The 21,578-nt window shown below is 43.0% G+C and overlaps 1 protein-coding gene and 1 long non-coding RNA gene across 2 annotated transcripts in view; one reads left to right on the forward strand and one right to left on the reverse strand.

The window, feature by feature from the left end:
* CRY1 (cryptochrome circadian regulator 1) overlaps positions 1-16,421 on the reverse strand; it is a 74,686-nt gene extending 58,265 nt beyond the window's left edge. The window contains exon 1 of the mRNA XM_065397496.1: positions 16,264-16,421. Coding sequence (XP_065253568.1) covers positions 16,264-16,421 — 158 coding nt within the window. The remainder of the gene's footprint in view (positions 1-16,263) is intronic.
* Positions 16,422-16,889: 468 nt separating this feature from the next.
* LOC135895498 (uncharacterized) lies at positions 16,890-20,960 on the forward strand. The gene is made up of 3 exons (XR_010562470.1): positions 16,890-17,039; positions 19,940-20,141; positions 20,895-20,960. It is a non-coding gene; the product is annotated as an uncharacterized LOC135895498 (long non-coding RNA).
* Positions 20,961-21,578: the final 618 nt, after the last annotated feature.

Raw genomic sequence — 21,578 nt, forward strand, 5'->3', positions numbered from 1 at the left:
TGCACACTATCATGACAACAGCCCATTCAGTGATTTTCCTGACTCCAAATTGATTCTCGATTGACCAGCAGCAATCTGCTGTTGCAAGTTTCCTTAGTGCAATCACCACTTGCTTCTCAACTGGAAGGCTGAGGCGAGTTTGTTACACAGATCCAGAAACATAGCCTTGTGCATCCAAAAGTTCTGCAGCCACTGCTCATCATCCCAAACCTACATGACAATGCAATCCCACCAGTTTCTTGGGACCAGAACTAGCACTCCACCATCTGCAGCTGCTCCCTGAACGCTAACAACAACCTTGAACTCTTTCTTTCTATGTCTCGCAACAATCTAGCCTCTGAGGACTTATGTTTTCTGTGGCTCAGCAAATACTGCAGGATCATCTGCCCTGTGCTTGCAACACTCATGACAATAGTGCAGAGCAGTGCAGGCTCTATGATGCTGTCAGAGATGGCGGACAGCAAGGAGAGATGCACGGGTTTGTGCGGATTTTGAAAAGAAGGAGTGAAATATTATGGATGCAGCTGAAATTATGGGCTAGAGAACACTACATTATAGGAAGCTGACCCCATGTTCCCAGTCACCCCTGCGCGACTTGTTTCAGGCATTGCAAAAACACCCTGGGCATTGGATGTTAGTGAGCTGCACAGTGGGATACGTACCCACAGTGCACTGCACTCTGCATTGATACAAGCATTCCTGGTGAGGACGCACACCGCCAACACGAGGAGCCAAGTGTGCACACGCACAAGTGATGCAATAACTATCACAGCTGTATGCAGACATAACTTCGGTCAGCATAATGTTGTAGTGTAGATATGACCTAAGTGTTTTTACTCCTACCCTCAGCCTCTCCCATATTCACCCTCATTCACACAGAGAGCACACTGATTTGCTACACGCTATTGAAAATTCTTCTCACTTTTCAATCTTTCATACATAATCTTTAGTTTAGGGAAAGCTTGCATTTCTTGTTCAGCTAAAATATAGGGAGAGGGCTGCAATCCAAGTGCTTGTACTTGTCTGAATGTTGTTTCAGTTCTTGGGGTACCCAGGACAGAGTTACCTTATCACTCCCTGCCTCCAAAATTAGGGAGTCTTGCCTGTGCCTGACTGGATGTCAGCTCCTTAACATCACCAGCCTTTCAGCCACTCAGGACTTCTCTACCCTTGCAACATTACAGTGGCACAGCTGTAGCGCTATAGCGCTTCAGTGTAGATACTCATTACAAAGATGGGAGGAGTTCTCCTATCCACTTAGTTAAACCACCTCTCTGAGGTAGTAACTAGGTCGATGGAAGAATTCTTCTACTCACCTAGTGCTGTCTACACCAGGGGCTAGGTCAGCTTAATTATGTCACTCAGGGGTGTGGATTTTGCACACCCCGAGCAACATAGCTTGGTCAGCTTAACTCTTGAGTGTTGACCTGGCCTCAAGCACTCTCCTCTGGGCTATGCCAGCCCTTTCTTTGCCTTGCAGGTTAACAAATTTGTGCATCCAAGTCGCTGACTCCCTTTGAAATCATTCCTCTGTGATATCTAGCCCCTGGCACTCGTTACTCACAGAAATCCCAGATGCTCTGTCCCCAAGAACCAGTATGCCCCAGCTTACCTTAAACCAGTGCGCCTGTAAACCACACTGCACTTGTGAGCATTTATAATACAACAAAAGTAGGTTTATTTAAGAAGGGGTAAAGATTTAACTAGACACCCTCATTCCACACAGGATTTCCTCAGTGAGCTGATCCAGAGGACTTGTCCCTACTCTATGTTATACTGAAACAGTCTTTTGTTTCTATTCATAGATAGGAAGAAACCCTATCTTGTTGTAATGTTCCTTTACCACCTTCAGGAAGTTTTGATTGTTTGTAGTTCCTTCTGATGGCTTTCCACTGAATGTCTTACGATAGTACAAGGCTAAAAAATTAAGCCTTGCATTGCATCACTGGATAAATAGGGCAGGGTGACAACTCCCTCAGGAATGAATGGGCCACCACCACGACACATTATCCTCTGGTGACTAATTTTTACTCCAAGTCCATAAAGCATAATATCAATGTAAATACATTATTCCTCAAATATTACCCATGTGTACATCTCACAATATTATGAATCTTGACAAGTTACGAGTTTTCTGTAGATACAGGACATTATATATATATATATATTATATATATATATATATCCATAAAGAGTAACATATAAGGTGTGTTTGGTGTAGTGAGTTTGCCAGGTTTAAGGTGAGAGTTGTTTGCAAAAAAGACAGGAGACCTTTTGCTAAGGAGTCTCTGTCACAAGTGTGAACCCTAAACTTTTCACTTAATCCACTCTGATACAGGACTCCTACTTTGGAAAGCTGCAGAGTTACGTTGGGTCTAGGTCCGTATGTGTGACATGATTCGCTCTGCTTCCCAATTTGGGAGCAACATATCATGTGTTCTTAACCTGCCCAAACACAGAGCCAGCTGCTGCTTCTGACACAAATGACCATTAAACAAAATTACCCACAGTAAAGAATTACAGCAGTTGTGACCATTATAGTTAGGTTCAAGAGTTTCCATTCCATCTTCAGTCATTTTCATGTACCCCATTTCTCTCATTTAGTGCACAAGTTGGAAGGTGTGCTGTAACTAAGTCAAGGGTCTGCTTCACTAATTTAACAGCAAGGATAAAAATATAGCTCAGTAACCTCATTTATTGTGCACAATCCAAACTGTTCATGGAATGAGCAAGAGTATTGCAGAATAGTATGTGTTCATACACACATAGAGGGACAAACCTGAGTTGCAGGTGAAACCTTAACTCTGAAATATGCATCAGGAAATGACACTTTATAATGTTAAAATATAACAAAATGGGGGTGCTGTCTGTACCATTTCTGAATTGTGGATAATTTTATGAAATCATATCATGAAATTTCTGTGTCATGGAAAGCCTACATATATGCAAACGCCTCATGAGTTAGCAGGGTTCTGTCAAGTCTCTGCCAGACCAAAGACAAGGGTGAATGATCAGCACTCAGTGATCACATATTCAAAGTAAAACACCTTGGGATGATGGGTTTGCTGTAGCTGGGAGAAGATACCCCTTCAGCCAAGAGGAGAAAGTAATGGAAAATTACTGGGAGGGGAACAAAAGGAGCAGGTAGACCCAAAAGGAGTCTATAAAGGGACTCATAGGGCGAACTGAGGAGCCATTTTGCACCAGATTAAGATGAAGGAGGCTGCTGCAGGGGCAGGGTAGGCAAGAGAATGGAAAACCCTATTTGCTTGAACACAGATGATACCCAAGGACTCCCAAGGAAAGGGTGAGCTAATGTGAGGGACATTGCGTTTAGGGTACTTTATTGTTTTGTATGATCTGTACTCTCATGAACATGACACCACTGCCTGTTGGAATGTGCTGCAGGTATCTCACTCTGAGGACCTGTCTACACCTGCAGTTATTCAGGAACAGCAAACTCTATGTGGATTCTCTAATTCTAGAAGAATACCTTGTTCTAGTTTATATTAATCCACTTTCAAAGTGGATACAGCTAAACCAGAACAAGGCATTCTTATTCCAGAATAAGAGCATCCACACAAAGGCCTGGCCTACACTACAGGTTGAATTTAGCCGTGGTAGGTCAATTTAAAAAAGAATGCGTCCACACAACCAACCCCGTTCCGTCGACCTAAAGGGCTCTTAAAATCGACTTCTGTACTCCTCCCCGCCGAGGGGAGTAGCGCTAAAATCGAATAGATTTGCTGGAAATCTTTGCTGGGTTGAATTTGGGGTAGTGCGGACGCAAATCGATGGTATTGGCCTCTGGGAGCTATCCCAGAGTGCTCCATTGTGACCACTCTGGACAGCACTTTGAACTCTGATGCACTAGCCAGGTACACAGGAAAAGCGCTGGGACCTTTTGAATTTCGTTTCCTGTTTGGTCAGCGTGGCGAACTCAGCAGCACAGGTGACCATGCAGTCCCCCCTGGGGAGCTGGGATGGGCGGGGACCCAGACCAGGGGCTGCTCTCAGCCCCCCTGCACTGCAGTCAGGTGGAGGGTCCATGTGGCTCCCACAACTGCCCGGGCTCCCCGCTGGCCTAGCCGGGGCGTGGGGCCTAAGGAGGAAAGAAGAGGGCGGGGTCTGCCCTAGCAAAAAGTGGATGGGCCTAGCCTAAAAAGTGGGAGGGCTATGGCCCCCCGGGCTCCGGCGCCACTGGTAGAACCTCAAGAGTACCAAAACAACAGAGTTAATAACTGACCGGTCAACCACACACCTCATTTGGAACCAGAAGTACGCAATTAGGTGGGGGGAGGAGAGCAAATACTGTACAGTACTGTGTTAAATGTTAACAACTAAAAAAGGAAAGTTTAAAAAAAGATTTGACAAGGTAAGGAAACCATTTCTGTGCTTGTTTCATTTAAATTAAGATGGTTAAAAGCACTGTTTTTCTTCTGCATAGTAAAGTTTCAAAGCTGTATAAAGTTAATGTTCAGTTGTAAATTGAACTTCTGAAAGATCCACCATAACATTTCATTCGGTTGCAAACATTTTAGAGTTACGAACGATCTCCATTCCTGAGGTGTTTGTAACTCTGAGGTTTTATTGTAACCCTGTAGCCATTTCTATACCCAAAGAAAGGAAGGAAGGGGCATTTATGGTCTCTGGATTGAAATCTAAATCTACACCTCATTGCCCAGGGAGCACAACTGTTATGTGCGGCCTCTAGGGAGGAAGAGAAGTTCTTCACTGATCGAAGAGAGGAAATAAAACCTCTGAAGACTAAAAATGAGGCCTTTATTTAAACCCCATACCCCCAAAGAGCATGGGGAGGGAGGAGGTGGGGAAAGAGAGAAGACACATTTTTAATACAGAGGAAAACGGTTAGCTACAAACCTGTGCAATTCACATCCATATGCTGGTACAAACCTGCCTATTTCCTTATATGATTTCTAAAAGATCATTTCAACATGAATCAACTGAATTAGCCTCTTAAAGTAGGTCGTTGCTCTAGCAACCAGTAGGCTGTTTGGACAACTCCCTGCAACAATGACCTACTTTTCAGCTCCTCCTAGGACAGCCTCATATAACTAGAATTTCATGTTCACATCTGAAACATTCTAAAGAGAGAAGGCTAATCTGCAACTTGTAAAGCCCATCTTTCCTGGAAACAAAAATAGACTTCCAGAATGTTCAGAACCCAGATCAATTAGTTCCTCTACACTGACTAGAAACATATTCAGTATAGAAACAAAGCTATTCAGTACACATTCAGACTTCAAAAAGCATTTAAGAAAGTCAATTATTAAAACTCAAAAATGCTAACAGAAAATAGCATGAGAAGCTGCCAGAATGAACATGTCCAAAAGCAGTGTTGATCTCTGACAGCGATCTTCATTGTAAACAGGCTGCTTCACTACATCACAGAGAGGAGCTGAGAGAGATATTCCTCGATTACAGACTTGAATAATATTAAGGTTATGACGAAACTCAGCAATGACAAAGTTAAAATTGATACTTTGCATTTAACCCTGTATAAAGATAAGATGGTGGTGGAGAAAACATAACATAAATCTAGGAAATAGCATTGACAGTGACTTGGTAACTTCTTGTCTATTGTTTGTCACAAGCTTGGTGTTAACATTTCCAAAAAAAAGAAAGAAATAAGTTTACCAGTACACCTTTACTCAGAAGTTTATGAAAACAAATCTGAATTCTCCTAAAATTTTGGAGACAGCTACCTCTTAGATAAAACTGAAAAGTCAGCAATGTTTACCTGTAGAATACATGGCTACTCGACTATCCAATTTCCCAACCATTTACTTTAAGCCCACATACTTAAAAAGGCATTGTGCAATAAAATTTTATAAGTGGAAAAAAAAAATCACATTCCAAGAACAAGAGAGGTGCTACAGATGCAAATCCATTATTACACAGTATGCCTGGGGTTTCTGCTTTTTGGTTTTAACCAATAAACACCAATAGAGCACCCCCAACACAAAAAAGAAATAGGTATTTATCCAATAAACACCAGAAATGGCTACTTGTATCCAAGGGCTTGTCTACACAGAGCAGTAATATGGACTAAGGGGATGTGATTTCTAAAGTGCACTACGCTGCACATTAATTGGTTACTCCTGAGGCAATTCTGTGCCAAAAAAATTAAAATTCTGCAAAATTTGCTCACTGGGGTTCTGGGTGCAGGGGCAATGGGACTCTCCTGGGGGGTCAAGGTAAAGGTGATTGTGGCTCAGTAGGAGGGGGGCTCCGGATGCTGAGGGTGCACGGGGCTCGTCAGGGTAGTCCAGATGCAGGGGGGGCTCTTTGGGGTGGGGATCCAGGAGGGGCTGTGCATGGGGGCTCCAGATTCCGGGGTGTGAGACTTGGCAGAGAGGAGGTTCAGGTGCGGGAGGGGGGGAAAGGGTCCGGATACGGGGAGTTGGGCGGATGGGGGAGTAGCTCCCTGTACAATGATCCCTTCCTCTGTGGCTGAGGAGCAAGGGGGGCAGGAAGTGGGGATGTGTGTGCACGGAGCTTCCTGCAGTCAAGAGAGCTTTCTGGGGGTGGGTCTGACCCATACCTGGCCGCTCCTTGCAGGGAGGAAGTCCCGCCCAGCCCAGCAGCTGAGTCCAGCGCAGGATAAGAGTCACTGGTCAGGGCATCCCCAGTTCCCCCCACCCACGGTCCGCCAGCTGCTCTGGATGCCCAAAATGGCATGCCCGTGCTGCTGGGGAGGGTGCATGATCACTTTTACAGCTTCCCTTTGCTTCACTGTCAAAAGTCATTTTTCTGCAGGGAAGCAAAGAAATCTGCAGGGGACATGAAAGCTGCACTTGTGCAGTGGTGCAGAATTCCCTCAGGAGTAATTGGTGCATGTAGACCCTGCTAGCATATACTAAAGGTTCCCTAGTATGCTTTAACATAGAGCTCTCTGAAGCTATACTACATTAAACTGCACTAGAGAACATTACAAAAGGATTACAGTAGTATATACTGTAATGAGTAATGTATATTATATACATTCAGGGTGGATAAAAATCAATGATTTTTAAAAAAAAATTAAAACAGATTTTTTTGATAAAATGCTTTTTGAGGAAAAAACCCATCTAAAGATAGTTTTAATTAAGATACATTATAGCTCAAAGATATCTCATCATGGAATAGGGATTATAAATTCTAATTCTATAGTATGAGACAATATATTCATGTAATGTTTAAGAAAAGTTTTGTAAACGAGTTCAAATAGTTCATGGATTAGGGACCCAATCTTATGGGGCTCCTGTATAGATTATTTAGGTTAATCTTTCTATCTACCCAATGGGACTCAGTGCTCAGTCTAGAAGAGACCATCAGACTGCATTAGTTTTGCAGTTCTCAAACTGTGGATTTGTGTCTCCAGAGATAACATGCTTGTTAACAGCAAAAATGTTTTTAAATAAATAGAGGTGAGAAATAACAGACCTCAACCCTATCGTCCCTCTGCAAATTTGTGTACACAGAGTCAATCCCTTACCTCTATCTAAAAGTGCAAAGTTTCAAGAAGTACAATGAATAGAAGATTGTTGGGGCGGAATAGATCTGGACAAGGAGAAGAAGTCTGGAGATAAATGTGAGAAGAGAGGGCCGGGCAGTAGAAACAAAAGTGAAACTGTTTGAGCAGCATATTCTTCCTTTAGACTAATTCATTCCAAATTGAGAAATCATTTGGGACCTGAAAAAGCAGGAAAGCTTCCCCCCCCCCCCTTTCCAGATTATGAACAGGAAAATGAAGGTGAAGATGACTGAATTAGCTGCAGAAGCCAATATTTTAAATTTCTCATGCTGACCTGACAGTTGATTAATTTTTTTTTTTTTAATATTTCATTTAACTATTTTAGTTAAAACAATTTTAACAAAAACAAACCTGATTTTAAAAAACTTGACTGTTTAACTAAATTCAAAAATTCACATACTTGTTTTGTTAAAATATTATATGTTTGCTGTTGAAGAAAAAAATCCAGAATACATAACGTTGTTGCTTTAGTTAAATAAAACAATTTAAATGTCTGTCTGGTGATGTTCTCCTCCTAATACAGCATGGAAAGAAAATCCTCCAAATATTAATGATTAACCTGTTGAATTAGAGATAGTTCACCTCCCAATGACTTCATAAATATCTGCTTCAGTTACCTTTGGTAAATGAAATAACCAAACAATCATTCATTTTCTGATATAGCTGTAAAACTAATCTGAAAAGTTTTCAAAATAAATCACTTTAAAAATGCATAGTATGTACCTTCTAAAAATGAAACCTACATCTATCTCTGAGTTGTGAAGAATATGTATTAAGGTTATAATAACCCATGCACTTATGTAGAAATCCATGATTAAATCGAGTCTTCCTGACTAGTGATTTAAATCAAAGCCACCCTGTATACATTACAGTACAAAGAGAAAGCCCCCCCAAAAAACCTGATTTTTGGACAGCCTCATAAAACTCAAAAATTGCTTAAAAAAAACTCTGAAAAATGAAATTAATAAACCCTGAAGAACAGAAGCCACACATATGCCCTAATGAAGACAACATTAATAGAGAGGTTTGAACGGTTTATATGGGGAAAGAAGTAACTTATTTGTATCTTAAGTCTTGACAAAATCTGTAAGTTAATAGGAAGACTATTTGAATCCATGACAAATGATAACATGGATGTAAAATTTTGGATGATGTTCTAGCACCCAAGTCTTGGGTAAATCCTGTATGCATTATGAACCTCTACTACTCCCGCGAACAGCACTTCCCTAAACATAGCAACACAAAAAACTAAGACCACTGTAATTTTAGTTTGCCATGGCTAGTCAAGTGCAATATGTGGAATCCTGAAAAGGTGAAAAAAGGGAGAGCAGAGAATACTGGAGGGAAACTCAAAAGTAAGAGGAGTGTTGAATCTGTTCAGTGGCAGAGAATCTGAGTTCTAGAAGGGGATAGGCCTATTGTGCAGTCACACTCCTCAAGACAGACTGTGGAAGAAGAAATGATCAGCCTCCTGAAGATGGGAAGGAAGATTTACAAGTGGGACCATAGGATTTTCCAAAGACACGTCAACCTCTCGCCTGTCCCCAATACAAAAAGGGGGTGGGGGGAAATCTACACTAACCTCACTACAATTTTCATTCCAACGAATTCCTACATACATGCAGCACTGCTGAAATATAAGTACCTCTGAGCTGGACAGTGGTAGCCAACTGCTTTATTGGAAAGGAAAATTTTGGTCAGAGAAACCGGGAAAACTCTACTCAGCTGAAGATCATCATGTCTAGAGAAAGCAAGCAAGACCTGCATTTGAAGAGACCCATCTTAAAACTTTTTGTTTTTGAGGTTTGAGGGAAGATACAGCATACTGATAGGGAGATAGCAAAATTCAGGGAATTTTTTTTTTTTTAAATTACCCCCTTTTTTGCACACAATATCATCGCTTGGGCAACTAACTGGTGACTTGCCAGAAAATTTGAAGGAATAACTAAGCGAAAAAATCAGTTTCCTTAATTTGAAGATTTTTCTCTTCTCTCCAATGATAAAATTGTCTTGAGTCAGGAAATTTTGTTTAACCTGATGATAAAAACTGTTTTTCCTGTAATATCCATATGGTACTACTCTTCAAGTGTCACTGGTCACTTCATGGAATTAAGATACTTCCATGACCTGACTCTCCATATTCCCTATTACATGAAAGGAAAGAGAAGGCGGCAATCAGTAAATCAACTGTGTGTGGAGAACTGGTTAAAAAACAAAGATTCACTGATAATGCCACAAATAAACTGTGTACTTGACTAAAGGAAAACATTTTATATATCTGGATTGCATGAAGGAAGCTGCTTTCATGTCCACTGAGTAATTAGTCCCCAGCTGGGATTTCTTGGGTGTTATTTTCCAAGGGTCTTGATTTGACCATTCCATTCAGTTTTAGATTTTTCATCTTGGAAAGAGTCTTCCATTTTCTTGGCACCAACACAGACATCAAGATCAGACTAAGTCAGATTGCCATTATTTAATTAAAAAAAAATACTGGGCAAGAGAAGGAAGTTATGTCGGATTCTTGGTGGGGAATACGGGAAGAGAGAAGAGCTCAAATGCAGATAATTCTATGGCATAACCATTAATAATTCCTTTCAGAACTCATTTCTCCTCTATGATACTTAGTCCAGTCAGAGGTCCACAGTCAAGTTTTCACTCATGATATGCTGGATATACCTCTGTTAGAGTTGGAGGGAATGAAATGAAGAACAGATCTTGAAATCACTGATGAGCTCTCCCCTAAAACCACAGACCATCTTAATCTGAGGAATGAAAAGGCAGTTTACCCATTACCCACAGGATTGGTCTCTAAACAGTGTAAACCCAGACTATAATTATTTCTCTGTCCTGTAATAACTGAAAACTTATAAAAATAAATTACTCAATTGCTTTTCTGAGAATTTCCTTAATGTATCTCTTTCAAATGGTGTTTGGATGATGATGATGATGAATGTGGATATGGGGATCTGCATTTCAAACCAAGCCTAATTTCAGGAGTATCTATTTATGTTATATAATGAATAAAAAAGATCAGATTATTATTAAAATGTAGCATAAAAATCAATGACAACTCTCATATTGTGCTTTTAACAGAAGTACATTATTTTCATCCACAGATCTCAGTGCTTTAAAAAGCAAGCATCATTATCCCCCCTTTACAACTGGGGAAACAGACACAGAAAAATGACATGACTTGCCGATGGTCACCCAGAAGAGCAGGGGCAGAGCAGGGAACAGGCTGTTAGATGCCTAGACCAGAAGAACACCACTTCTCAAAGTAAAAACCGAACCCAGGACAGCTGCTGCGTTTTAGTTCTTTTTTTTTTTTTTTTTTTTTAAAAAGAGTGTTAACTTCTCACATCCTGAGAGAGCTCTCCCTTTCTATTTACTTGCCTCTCCAACTTTCTCCCTTTTCCCTATCGAAGGACACTGTGCTGTTTACAATTGCTGTCTGGAGTTCCTCTCCTCCACCTCCATCCTAGACCCCCTACCATCCAGCTTCCGCCTTTACACTCAACTGAAATCACTCTCACCAACATCTCTCATGACATCTTAATCAAATCTCAGAACCAGTACTCCGTCATCATTTTCCTCACCTATTGGTCACCTGTGACACAGCTGACCATGCTCCTCCTCTTGAAACTCTTGTCCTCCCTTGGCTTTCATGACTATCCTATCCTAGTTCTCTTCCTACTTTTCTAATCACTCTGTCAGCTTGTCCTTTGGAGGATCCCTCTCCAGCTTTCTGCAGGGGTTCCACAGAAAAAAAATGTGGAGATATTTCTATTTCTATTAATCAATTATTAATTAATCAATTAAACAGCTCTTGTTCTGGCATTTTCTTTCATACTGAAGACAAACGTGATATAAGCGTGATTTGTACTCTTTGCTCGTAACAGGCGAACATATTCAAAAACAGTCAATCTGAGACAAAGTCATGCTCAAACCCTTTATAACCTATCCTGAAAAAAAAGTTATACCTTTAACTTGTGTATTTTGAGGAGAAAAGCTCATAAGTCATTCAGTTTCTTCTTAAACTATGGTTCCACTGTGAAATGAGATCTACATCTTTTTTTTGAGGGCAGAATTTAAACCATGTAAAGTAAAAGTAACTGAACAGCCAGTTAGATTTCTTAATATATGTAAGGGGTGGCCAAACATTGGCTCATGAGCTCTTTTACAGTTAATGTGCAGCTCGCAGAGCACCCACACCTCCACATTCTCCACCTACCAGACTGGGGGAGAGGGGAAGATCGGGACCTCTGCCTTGCAGCAGGATGGTAGGGTAGGGGCTTCTGCCCAGCGGGGTAGGGGGTCTCGGGGCTTCAGCCCCATGCAGTGCACCTACCGGGGGGCTTGGGTCTTCAGCAGGAGCAGGGCTGAAGCCCAGAGTCCTGGCAGCTGTGCCCCAGCTCTCAAACTTTTGAAGATTGTCATATGTGGCTCGGAGGATCAGTAAGTTTGGCCAACCCTGATATATGTCAATGCCAGAAATGAGACACATCATAACTCTGGTATCAAGAAGTTAAGGACAAAAACTTCCATTTTGCATCTTCCTGCCCCATGTCCTATCACTTTTTACATTTATTTAATCAATCTTCTGTTAGGACAGAATCTTACATTTGAGAATGGAAATGAAAAATTCGTTATCTAGAACCAGTACCTCTGGAATGATCAACAGGGAGATATACTTGAGAGGCAGAATAATAATCAAAAGCATGGCATTAGAGGGCGTAGGAAAGAAGCCAAGAAAAAAAAAAAAAGAGGTCAGTGAGGCCAGGTCACTGGTTAGTAATTATACTTGCTCAATATGGCAACTATACAAGAATACTAATTCACACAAGAGTTACCTGCATGGTTAAGAGGAGAATTTCCCATACAACATCAATATATTGAAGTATGCTCTAAATTTGCCAGATTAAAAAAATCCTAAAAACCAGAAACACTGCAAATGTCTCTTTATTTTGCATAACTTCTAACATGGATGGAGGAATCGTGATTGATGTAAAGACAGCGATCACAATGTAATGTTATTTCCAAAAAGAAACAAAACCTAGTCTCATTTCTTTTCTAGTTTTATTACAGCACCTTTTTCTAATGCCCATTCTGTTAACCATGCTTTAACTTCAAAGACAGATGAAAACCTGACAATGGTAGTCACTCTGGGTGCACTGATTTTGAACAAAAGGTGACAGGTCTGGAAGAGAATCTGGGTCACTGATCCAGCCCTTTGCAAGACAAGGATTTTTGTCTACATAAATTTCCTCAGTCTAAAACCCTCCCTCAACCCAATGCTAAACTCATGTTGATTAAAAAATGGCACTGTAAATTAGCAGCAGAAAAAGGAAACAAGAAATTTTTTTAAGATTTTTCAATTGCTGAGTGAGCATCTGCTCCTAATCACAGTTGTTTTGTTGCTGTTTTGCCAGTGCAATGCCCTTTTCTGTAAAAAAAAAACATGAGCAAATAACCAATATCTGAGAAGATAAGCGCTTGACTGTCAATTTCAGCTGCTGAATGATAGCTCCAAACTGAAAGGGCCATTTTACAGGTCCTGTGTGCACACACTACAGCTGCTAAAAAAATGAAAACAAAATTATGAAAAAAATTTAACTTATTTCCATTTAGTTCAAAACAAACTTATTTGTTTTTTTATAAACTTATTGAAATCATTCTGGTAAATAGTTTTTGAGACTGGTTTTGTTGGTATCTTAATTGTGGTTGCAAATTTTACTTGAAAAAGCTTTAATAAAACACATAATAAAGAACTATGAAGCAGAAGGCAGAGTCTCTGGTACACAAACTGTGTTTATAGCAAGAGCCATATAGGCACTGAAAACTGAAGCAATTCAAATGGTCTCTTAGGAGAGGGTGCTGCAGTATCTGGAACTAGTTCTGGGAGATCTCTGATCTTGTTGGAGAGGTGAAGGATTAGTACAGAGCAGGCATTCTTCCTTTAAAAAAAAAAATTCTCCAATGTTCTATGTTTTTCTTTTAGACTATAAGTTCTTCAGAGCGGGGATTGACTTGGTCTTCTGTACAGCACTAAGAATATTTTTAGACTAAGCAAGCTAACACGTGCTAAATGTGAGTAATATATATTATACACATATAATTGTATACTGAATGGTTGCCAGAAACCCAAAGGACGTTAGTATTAATATTAATGAGGCTCTTCTTCTTTAGTAGGTCCCATGAAGTTCACACCTGCTCACAGATCACAAGCTTCCATGCTGCATGCTGACCTTTTACAGACTAGAGACTACAGGAGGAGAAGCATGTCTTGATTTGTTTCTCCATAATATTACATATTTCAGGATATTTAATGTTCTTAATTCCTACTCCACTTACAAACAAATTTAGGAACCTGCAAAGTATTTTAAAAACATCAGACTTGCCGTATCCCTTTAGGCTGGCTCCAGTCTCCAGCAGATAGAATGATTGGGAAATATAATTTCACAGCTTGTAGTGGCATGTATGTAGTTCTACCATAAAAGCAGAAATCTCTGAATTGTTTATAAAGCTACAAGATGTTTTTCAGGAGAAAGTATCTGCTGAAAACAACTTGTAAAGACAATTGTTGATCATCCCATTCGGAACGAGTGTCCAGCAACAACTATATTATACTGCATAATTCTAAGTTAAGGGTTAATGCATGTTTGTCAATAAAAATAAAATATCATAGGAAGAGTAGTCTAGTACTTCTGCTTTCTCAAGACTATAAATAGGACTACCATGAGCAGAAGTTGGCAACTTCCAAACATTTAAAGAAGTTAGCTTGTCCATGAAGTACTCTGATGTCCTTGGATAGAGAAGATTATATAAAATAAAAGGAAGGTCTTGTAGAGAAGAATCTAAACTAGTAGACTAGTAAATCCAAGTTCTCCTCTTAACTCTGCCATACATTCCTTGTATAACTTTGGGTAAGTAACTTCATCTTTCTGTACCTCAGTTTCATCATTTGTAAAGTGAAGTTAACGCTTCTCAACGCTACAGTTCTGCGGAGGCTAAATTAGCATTCATCCATCCAAAGATTACAGGCGCTTTGCTGATGTTACATGAATTCCAAGATATTATCAGTTTATTAGAAAAGAAAAACCTTTCAGACAAATACTGAAGTTTCAAATAAGCTCATCATTTTGTATGTATAACCTAGCCCCACTACCCTCTCCCTTATTTCTTCTTTTGTTGCTATGTCATCTCTTTATTATACAGGTATCTGTCACAGCTTCATAGTTAAAGTTAAGTGCAAAACTCAAAGCAGGATTCAACCTCTGGCTACAACTTAGGTGTGATTCCCAGCTCAAATACCCATATTCACACTAACTCTCATCTGAATGTGCTACACTACTCTTTTTAGCATGCTAGCTCAGATGAGAGCTACCCCACAAGTGTGAAGATGTAGCCATTGTTTGGTATGAAGTTGGTTAAATTTGCATCTTCCTGAAAATGACATCACATATACTTTTTCAGGATTGAATGGATTTTCTGAGAATTTACATATAAATCTGTTAAGCAGTGTGTCAAAAATATTAAAAAGTCCTTTCATGAATTCAATACCTGGTGTCAATGCATTTTTTGTCTCAAAATAATCTCAGCTCGGGTATTTATGGGAGATAACTGACCCACTCTACTGAGCACCAGTGAGGCCTTAGCTGAAGCACTGCATCCAGGTCTGGGAGTCAAATTTATGAACAAATTGGAAAAAGTCCAGAACAAAAGTTGATGTTAGTTTTTCTAAACTTTTCTTTTCTCATAGCTATAAAAAATTGTTCATGTTTAGTCTTCAGAAAAGAAAAGAAAAAGAACAAAAGACTGATGGGGACCTGACCGTCCTCAAATAGGTTAAGAGCTGTTATAAAAAGGATGGTGATCAACTGATCTCTATGTCCACTGAACGTAGGACAAGCAATAATCAGCTTTATCTTCAGCAAGGGAGATTTAGGTTACATATTACAAAAAACTTTCTAACTATAAGGATAGTTATGCTCTGGAATAGGCTTCCAAGGGAGGTTGTGAAATCCCCATCACTGGAGGTTTTTAAGAACAGGTTGGACAAACACCTGCTGCCAGGGATGGTCTAGGTTTTCTTGGTCCTGCCACAGCACAGGTGGCTGGATTAGATGGCCTCTCAAGGTCCCTTCCAGCCCCACATTTCTATGATTTAGAAGGCAAGCTCTTTGGACTCGCATACACTAGTTTCTTTCCCTACGGTTTCCAGCCACTGCTACCAGCAATACCCCTCTACTGGAAGTCACAGTGACTGCAATCACTAGTATTTTACCTAAATCATCTAGATCTCCTTGAATCATGATTACACAACACAGTGGATTAAAAGCCAGGGACTAGCATGAGTGCTGCCAGGGTGGCGGGGACTCCCTTATTTGGCGCTTTTCTTTTGAAGGGGGAAAGCTCCTGGCACTCTGGGCGCTGAAGGTTACCGCTCCGGGACGTTCAGCCCCGTGCCTTGGCTGCGGGCCGCCCAGCAGCCGGGTGACAGCACAGCTGGGAGCACTCAGGAGGCGGGGGGCGGGGTTGCTGGGGCTGGCACAGCAGGCCCGCCGCGCAGGCTGGGGATGGATCGCGGCTGCCTGAGCCGCGGGGAGGCAGGGACCGCGGCGCTGAGGTTGCAGCAGGGCCAATTAGAGCGATGTTGGAGAGCAGCGTGACCGCATATGTAACCCGAGGTTTACGTGCGGCCGGCCGGGCCCGGCCCGCTCACTCACCGCCACCTGTTGATGCCCACGTTGGAGGAGCCCGCGAACCAGGGGTCGAGGATGTAGACGCAGCGCACGCTGTCGGCGCCCTGGATGCACTCCCGCAGCGCCGGGTTGTCGTGGAGGCGCAGCCCCTTGCGGAACCAGTGCACGGCGTTCACCCCCATGGCCGGGGGCGCGATCCCTCGCGGAGCGCCGGGCTCAGGAAGAGCCTCCGCGGCTCATGCCGGACTCGGCTTCGTCTCTCCCGTGCAGCCCTAAAGCGGTGCGAACCCCGGCCGCGCCGCGCCGGGGCAGCGGGTGTGACACTGAGAGGTGAAGCTGCTGCCGGGTCGCTCGCTCTGCTTGGCGATCGTCCGTTGGCGCTAGGACCCCGCGGAGGCGACAAAGGGACCGGCCGTCTGAGGGGGACACATCACCCCGAAACCTTCGCGCCGGGGGTCTCGCGCCCACGCCGAGAGGCCGCGCGCAGCCACAGGTGACGGTTAGCGGCGCGCGGGATGTCTCGCTCCAAGCGGCTGTGGCTTCCTCGCCGCTCGCCCTGTGACTGCACCGGACTCCGGAGCTGACGGAATCGTTAAGCCCCGCCCCGCCTTCCTATTGGCTGCTATCACCCCACCTGACTAGCCGCCCTCACGTTCCTAAAGTGTGTTTACTACCCTGAGAGGATGGGAAAGGGGGTGTGCGGGCCGAGGGGCTCGATGACGGAACCGACAGGAACTGTCGAGCTAAAGGCAAACAACCGATCCCGTTCCCGTGAACAAATCCACCCGTCTGCCAGCTCGGTAACCGAAGTGAGGGGGGTTACGGGGCGGCACCTCCATGACTGCGAGCCCCACCCTCTTCGTATCGAGGGCGGAGAAGCCCGGATGAGCACGGGGCTGCGAGGCGGCTCCTGGCGCGCCCGTGCGCGTGCCTTCAGTTGGCAGCAGAAACGTCTGTTTGTGCGCATGCTCCCCTGCTGGAGCTGGGCGGGACATTCTCGTGAGGGGAGGAAGGGAGCGCTGCGCGCGTGCACGCTGGGGAGCGCTGGCGGTAAACGGGCTGTTCTGCAGAGAATCCTGTGTACGTCAGAAGGATGCTCGGCAGGAGCGGTCACGGGCGCGCCTGGGCCCGGCTCCTACCGCGCTGCTCACGTCGCTGCGGAGAGAACGGGGCGAGCCCGGCGTGAGTCGCCGCAGCAGCAGCTGGCGCGAGCCCGCAGGGACATGGGCTGGCGCTTGCATAACTGAGATGCACGAGGCGCGCAGTTATAGGACCAGCGCCCCGCTTCCTGCGCGACCCGTTGTTCCACGCACCTACCCCTGCGTCATCCCCACCGCTTGTGGCCCCCTTACTGCTTGCGCTGGTAGCCCTAGGCAGTACGGGAGCGCGCGGGGAATCGGAGAGATACAGGCACGAGCCCAGCAGCCCTACACCACGGCATTCAGGCTGGTGCTTATATCTAGCAGAGCTGTGCCCCTGACTGCTTGTTCAGTAGAGGGAGAGAGAGAGCGAGCAAACAGCGTCCTCCCTCCACCCCGTTACCCTAGAGGTGCTGGAACTAGGGGCGTGCCATTCCACCCTGGCTTGAAGTGGTTTCCATTATTTTCAGGGTTTACAGGTTGGCTAAATGGCTCTCAGCATCCCCACTATGCACATTGTGCCAGCCCCCCTGCCCTAACTTATTTTCTTGGGGGCCGGAGTGTGTGTGAATTATACTAAGTACTATTTCATATGATATTTAAAAGGATTTTATTTTTCCTTAATCCCAAAGACTCCCCCATCCCTAGGGTGCATATTTCCCAAAGGAAAAATGGGACACCACATGAAGCTAGCCCCAATTGCTTGCCTAAGATGCATTCTTCCCCCCCCCCAATTGTCACTGGTCACTCAAATCCTGCTGGCCCCCCACTTGAAGCTGTCACTAGAACCCTGTCTGCCCCCCACCCACAGTGGAACCCTTCCTCCCCCACCCTCCAGCCCAGGCTGGCATCTCTGCTTTTCCCCCACCTGTTTCTCTGCACCACACCCCACTTTTTTGAAAAAGTTGGCAAGAATAAAGGGGATAAATGCCCACTTTTGCCAAAGAAGTCAAGATGGCTGGGGCTGGGCTTAATAAAGGGACTGTCACAGCCAAAACAGAACATGTAGTCACCCTATAAAACACCATCTTTCCTTTGCAGTGTTTGTAATCCACCCACTGCTACACTGGGCTAGCACATAACCCAGGAAGTGAAAGGATTAGAAATAAAGGTACAACTATGGGCATGGCTTCGCTACAGCTGACTAGCTTCCCTCAACCTAGCCAGATCTAGGTCAGCTTAACTACAGCACTCAGTGTGCATATTTCACAGCCTCTGAGCAACATAGCTATGTCAATTATAGGCATAGACTAGACCTAACTCAAGTTCATGGCTCCTAGTGAATGATCTGCTGAAAGAAAGGGAAAAAAAAAACCCCACAAACAAACAAAAACAGTAAAGATACCAAGAAGTAAATTTTATAATCAGCTTTAATAAAAAACTTGTGTTCCTTTAAATGCACCTTTCATTACTAAGGAAAGAGATTTCCCCTACTCCATCTGAGACACTTGTCAGATTTGCCTTTACATATTTTTTATTTGTACTTTTGTAATTACTTTCCATACTTTAGCTGTTTCTTGCTCAAAAGAGCTTTCATGTTTAAGAGCAGCATAAACCCAGACAGTATATTTTCCTGTCAAACCTCAGCCATTACTGTTACGAAGAGAGAGCAAGAACACATAAAGGAGACCTTAAGTAGAATAAAATTCTAATCAAAAATGAAGATAATTCATGAATTGAAATAGGTCATTTTTTAAAAAGTATCCTCTACAAGCAGAGCTTTGTAAGTTAGCATTTAAGGCAGTTGAATGCAGTGTCATTGTATTGACCCACTTGTCTCACAAAAGGAAGTCCTTTTTTATGGAACAGGTTACAATGTTTCTGTTTTGTTTAAACTAGAGATACAGGCATAACTAGTACAGTACAAGCCCAAGGTAATCCTGAGTGACAGCTAAGTATGTTTTTGAAAAGAATGATTAATTTTTTTTTTTTTTAATTAAAGGTGCAGTTAAGATATGCAGACTGCGCAGCTGTTTGGGACTGTGCATGTGATACAATCTGGCTCAAGATTTTCAAACACAACTAAGAAGGGACATAATAATATACAAAATAATGGTAGAGAAAGGTACACCGGGAATTTTTTGTTCCCCATGGCTCATTACAAGAACAAGGGGACATTCAGTGAATCATAAAAATGTAGGGCTGAAAGGGACCTTGGGAGGTCATTCAGTCCAGCTATCCACACTGGGGCAGGACCAAGTATACCTAGACCATCCCCGGCTGTGTTTGTCTACCCTGTTCTTAAAAATCTCCACGGATGGGGATTCCACAGCTTCCCTTAACCTATTCCAGGGCTTACTTACCCTTAGAGTTTTCTTACTATTAACCTAAATCTCCCTTTCTGCAGATTAAGCTGATCATTTCTTGTCCTGTCTTCAGTGGACATGGAGAACAATGCTCACGGTCTTTCTTGTAACAGCCCTTAACATATTTGAAGCCTTACCAGGTCCTCTCCTCAATCTTTTCCTCACGACTAAGCATGACTTTTTTTTTTTTTTAAAAAGAACTTTTCCTCCTAGGTCAGGTTTTCTAAACTTACCATTTTTGTTGTTCTCCTCTAGATTCCGTACATTTTGTCCACATCTTTCTTGAAATGTCTCACCAAAACTGGACACAGTACTCCAGCTGAGGCCTCATCAGTGAGGAGTAGAATTGAACAATTAGCTCCCATGTCTTTCATATGATGCTCCTGTTAATGCATCCCAGAAACTAGAAGATGGCAAATTAAAAACTGATAAAAGGAAGTATTTTCATACAATGCAGGTTAGTCTGTGGAACAGTCAGAGACCAGGACTTAGGCATTCATGCCTAGTGGTTGGAACGGGAGTCAGGCGGCCAGGAATAGAAACCCAGGTCAGAACCAAAAAATGAGAAATCGGAACCAAGGCTCAGAGCTGGGTTACCTAGAGAGAAGCATGGGAAAGGCTGGGTACAAGCAAGAGCTTTCACAGCTGTGGGCAAATGCTTTGAGCAGGCACCAAACTGCTGGTGCTGGGATAGAGAGCTATTCTGCTGACTCTTCCTACTTATCAGGTGGAGTAGCCAATCAAGCAATCTGTTACAGGCCAGTGGCACTCTTTAGGTTGCCCAGTAAGTGACTCTGCTGCATGCCCTGATTCCAGATGGGAACTGAATACTAAATAGTATAATTGAGCCCAGAAGTTTAGCAGACTTAAAACAGCGATTAGACATTTACACAAACATAATATACAGCAGTAAGTACCAAATAAAAAGCCATGAATTTTGGAAGAGATATAAACCCTCATGCTTCAGGACTAAAGGCAACCAATAATTATAGGTTGCCTAAGAGGAAATGTACCCTGCCTCTTACAGGTCTTTTAGCACCTTCCTCTGAAGCATCTGGTGTTGGCCGTTGTCCATAACAAACTATTGGATTAGCTGCACCACTGGTCTGATTTAGTATAGCAATTCATGTGTTCCTTACACTGCTGCTGTTGGTGGAGTACTGAAAACAGTTTCAGATGGTAATTTTAACTTTTTCTGTTGCTTTTGCAGTTTTGCCTTAAAGGATGGACAACAACAGGAAGTATGTGCTGATTACAAATAAAAATAATTACGCAAGAGTATCCTGCCTAAATTTACCTGTTTCTCTCCCAATAAGGAATGAACCCAGACCAGAAGCAGAACACTATTTAAAAAAAAAAAACTAATTATTTGTTCTCTACTGAAGTAGATTTTTGTAAATAGAGTAATAGTGTACTGTAGAAAGGTGGACTCACCACTGGCATGCCCCTTTGCAGCTGTATGTGGCATAGCAGCTATCCTTTCTAGCAGCCTCTGTCTACAGTCACTTCAGTGGTCTCTTCTCATGACATAGCCCTCCAGTCAGGTCACATCACATTTAAGTCCATCCCTTCCGGAGTAACAGAAAGTCCAACAAACAGAAGTTGGAATACATAATCTCAAGACCTTGTCTCTCCAGCCCTCTAACTTGGGGCCCACTGGTCATCACACTCTTCTCTCCTTCCTAGTGGGGAACCCATGCCCACCATCTACATTGTGTTCCAATCCAGATACCCTATGTCTGCTGTCAGACACTTCATCACTGCCTCCCTGGACTCTTTCCTATCATTAGCCTTTCTTCAGGCATTTTCCCCAGCCCCTTCCTGGGGCCTTTGTAACAAGCAGCATCTCCGAGGGCTTATCCCCAAAGGTCCAGTTCTTACCCTTATGTCAGGG

The sequence above is a fragment of the Emys orbicularis genome, chromosome 1 (genome assembly GCF_028017835.1).
Source record: "Emys orbicularis isolate rEmyOrb1 chromosome 1, rEmyOrb1.hap1, whole genome shotgun sequence".
Classification (NCBI taxonomy): domain Eukaryota; kingdom Metazoa; phylum Chordata; order Testudines; family Emydidae; genus Emys; species Emys orbicularis.